General features: G+C 43.5%; 1 protein-coding gene across 1 annotated transcript in view; it reads right to left on the reverse strand.

Annotated features, from left to right (window-relative positions):
- Positions 1–254: 254 nt before the first annotated feature.
- LOC119278903 (disease resistance protein Pik-2-like) overlaps positions 255–2,875 on the reverse strand; it is an 18,974-nt gene continuing 16,353 nt past the window's right edge. The window contains exon 5 of the mRNA XM_037560258.1: positions 255–2,399. Coding sequence (XP_037416155.1) covers positions 591–2,399 — 1,809 coding nt within the window. The 3' untranslated portion in view covers positions 255–590. The remainder of the gene's footprint in view (positions 2,400–2,875) is intronic.

The following is a 2,875-nucleotide window of genomic DNA, read 5'->3' on the forward strand; positions in this document are numbered from 1 at the left end:
TGTTTTGACGATTGTAAAGTTTCAGATTAGTCTCTGGTATTAGAGATAAATTGACGTACGTGTTCCAGCCTGATAAGGATTATTGAGCTCTCGGGCTTTCCTTGGTTGCGGCACTTTCGGCTGCTCTTGGTTGGATGTCAACAGGAATCTTGTGTCAACCTGAAAATGCTGAGCGTGCTAACCTGAAACTGAAAGCAGGGTGGACAGACACATAATTCATCTCCAATTCTCTAAATATAGCGGTGGGAGACAATTTGTCAGCACCTGTTCTGCTTCCTAGAATATCACATGAAAATTTACAATTGCCTCAACTGTGCTCACACAGACATAGACATCAAACAGTCATGACGGATGAACAGAAGGACGGGTGCCATTTGCTATTGTACCACCGTGCACAGACACACACAAAAGGGAGTAGCAGCTTACATCAACTCAATCAAAGGACATACTACTACGAGGGAGGGACCTAATAATACGTCCGTACTCCCAACTCTTCAAAACGGGTCCGTTTATATTCTCTGCGAGCTGGCCTCGAAAGTGCTCCACGAACTCAGTCTCCTGCCAGTGATACGTATGCAGCATAAATTCTTTCAGGCTTCAGAGATGTCATAATCCAGAGAACAATCCATCCCTGATATCCCATGAATATACTGCAGGAACTCGAGCTTAGGGACTGCTCCTTCTTCAAATTCCACCAGCTTAAGTTTTTGTTTAAATTTCAGCTGAAGCACCTTCAGGCTCGGGAATGACTCCGAAGGGAAACTCAAACGGACCTCTTCACCAACAAACGAGTCATACAGTAGCCGTAGGGTGGCCAGGTTTGGTAGGTTCCCAAGGACTTGTATGGCTGCATCATGTTCTAATATCCTCGACCACTCCAGCTTCAGCTTCACTAGATTTTTGAGGCCCTGGATCCACTCCGGCAGTTTAACCAGGTTGCCTCTCAATTTGAGGCTTTGCAGGTTTTCTGGAGGTGACGACAACCCATCTAAGCAGCCTGATAAACCTGTCTCTCCATGTGATTGCAGTGACAATGACACCAGGCTGTTGAGACAAGCAATTGCTGAACACAACTCTTGACTGTTTCTCTTGTTGATGCCTGCCAATCCTAACTTGCGTAACCGGGTCAACCTCTTTATATCTTGGAGAACAGTCTTCCCCACTGATATGTCCACGGTACGAAGTGTGTGCAACGCCTTTAGTTTCCAAATCCATCTTGGCGCTTCAACACCACCTTGATTTCGTCCTGCTGCACAATAAGGTAATATGCTGCAGCAGTACGTAGTGCATACATCATGCCTTTTAAGTGCACCATCGTCAAGTTCAAGTTCATCTTCCAAAATATTGGGTGCACAACATGGCAAACAACAATACAATGACTGTACAGGCAAACTCATTAGCGACTGCTCATCAGCATCTTCAAATGTACCACGAGTTGCCTTTCCTATGTCACTAGCAAGAATGTGTTGCATATTCACAAGCTTGATGATGGTCCTTGGTAGCTTTATTATGCCTGTACCTGAGATATCTAGTGTCTGGAGTTGTTTTAGGTTCCCCAACGAATTTGGCAGGTGAAATATCTCAGCATGTCCCCTTATAGAAAGATATCTAAGATGTATAAGCTTCCCAATGTGCTTAAGGTGATGATCAACTAAATCCCACTTGCCTTCCAAATCCAGCACTCGTAGCAATCTCATCTTATCAGAAATGTAAAACGGCCTCCAATTTCCAAACACTGTCAATGATCGTACATGGAATAAGTCTACGACATTCTCAAACTCACACTGATCACCTTTCCAGTTGCTGCTTACAACAAGATGACGTACTGTACCTTGGTTACTTAAGCTGCAGCCTTCCTCCAATGTGAAAACAAGATTTTCCTCCATAGACTTTGAGATGGCAATTTCACGAATGAGATCATGGACATGGCAGGAATCAATTCCTTTCCTACTATAAATTGACTGTTGAGATGGCAGAATCATGCTCCTGCTTATGAGTTCCGTGAAGTAAGAGTCCAATACTTCCTCTACAGATTTGCCACGCACCTCTCTTGAGTAACCCTCTGCAAGCCATCGATGTACTAAGCGTCTCCGTGCAATTTGCTGGCCTTCAGGAAAGATGGCCAGATACAAGAAACAAGCCTTGAGGTAATATGGTAAACCATCATAGCTTTTCATAAGGACTGCTTTTATAGTCTCAAGGTTAGGATTCATCTCCAGCTCAGCACTGATATGCTCATTCAGTTTTCTCCATTCAAAAGCAGTTTTTGGTTGCTTTGCCAAGAACCCACCTATGGTGATTAGTGCAAGGGGGAGCCCTCCGCACTTCCTCAAGATCAGTTTTGCTTGTTCAACCAGATCTGGGTACTGCTCATCCAAATTTATGGTCTTCTCAAATACCTGAAATCCATATGGATAGAATTAATAGTACGCCAACAAAATGTAATCATGCATAACACATTTTCTATTTTTCATTATTTCTCATGTGGGAATTTGTATAGTACCAAGTTGAGGTGAGACATTTGTTTTTTTAGCTATATAACAAGTTTCTCCACCGTCTATCTTTTTGGTTGCTATTTGGCATATCTTTAGTTTTACTCATCTGAAGTCTTCCTCCCCATTCGCGTTGATCCTAGTGCAAGTACTGCAGTAATACTAGTTTACGTGTATGGCTCTGGTAATCGCCACATTAATGACGATGTGCAAAGGACTAAATTAATCAAATGATAATGCTAGGCATGGGGGAAAAGCCTACACAACCATTCATGCATGTTAAGTTGGCAGCAGCTTGGCCGACTCATACGCCGGTCCGAGCTTAGTTCCAGACACATGGAACATGGTTTAACCTCCCAGGCACGTGAAGCATGCTGCATCCT

The sequence above is a fragment of the Triticum dicoccoides genome, chromosome 3B (genome assembly GCF_002162155.2).
Source record: "Triticum dicoccoides isolate Atlit2015 ecotype Zavitan chromosome 3B, WEW_v2.0, whole genome shotgun sequence".
Classification (NCBI taxonomy): domain Eukaryota; kingdom Viridiplantae; phylum Streptophyta; class Magnoliopsida; order Poales; family Poaceae; genus Triticum; species Triticum dicoccoides.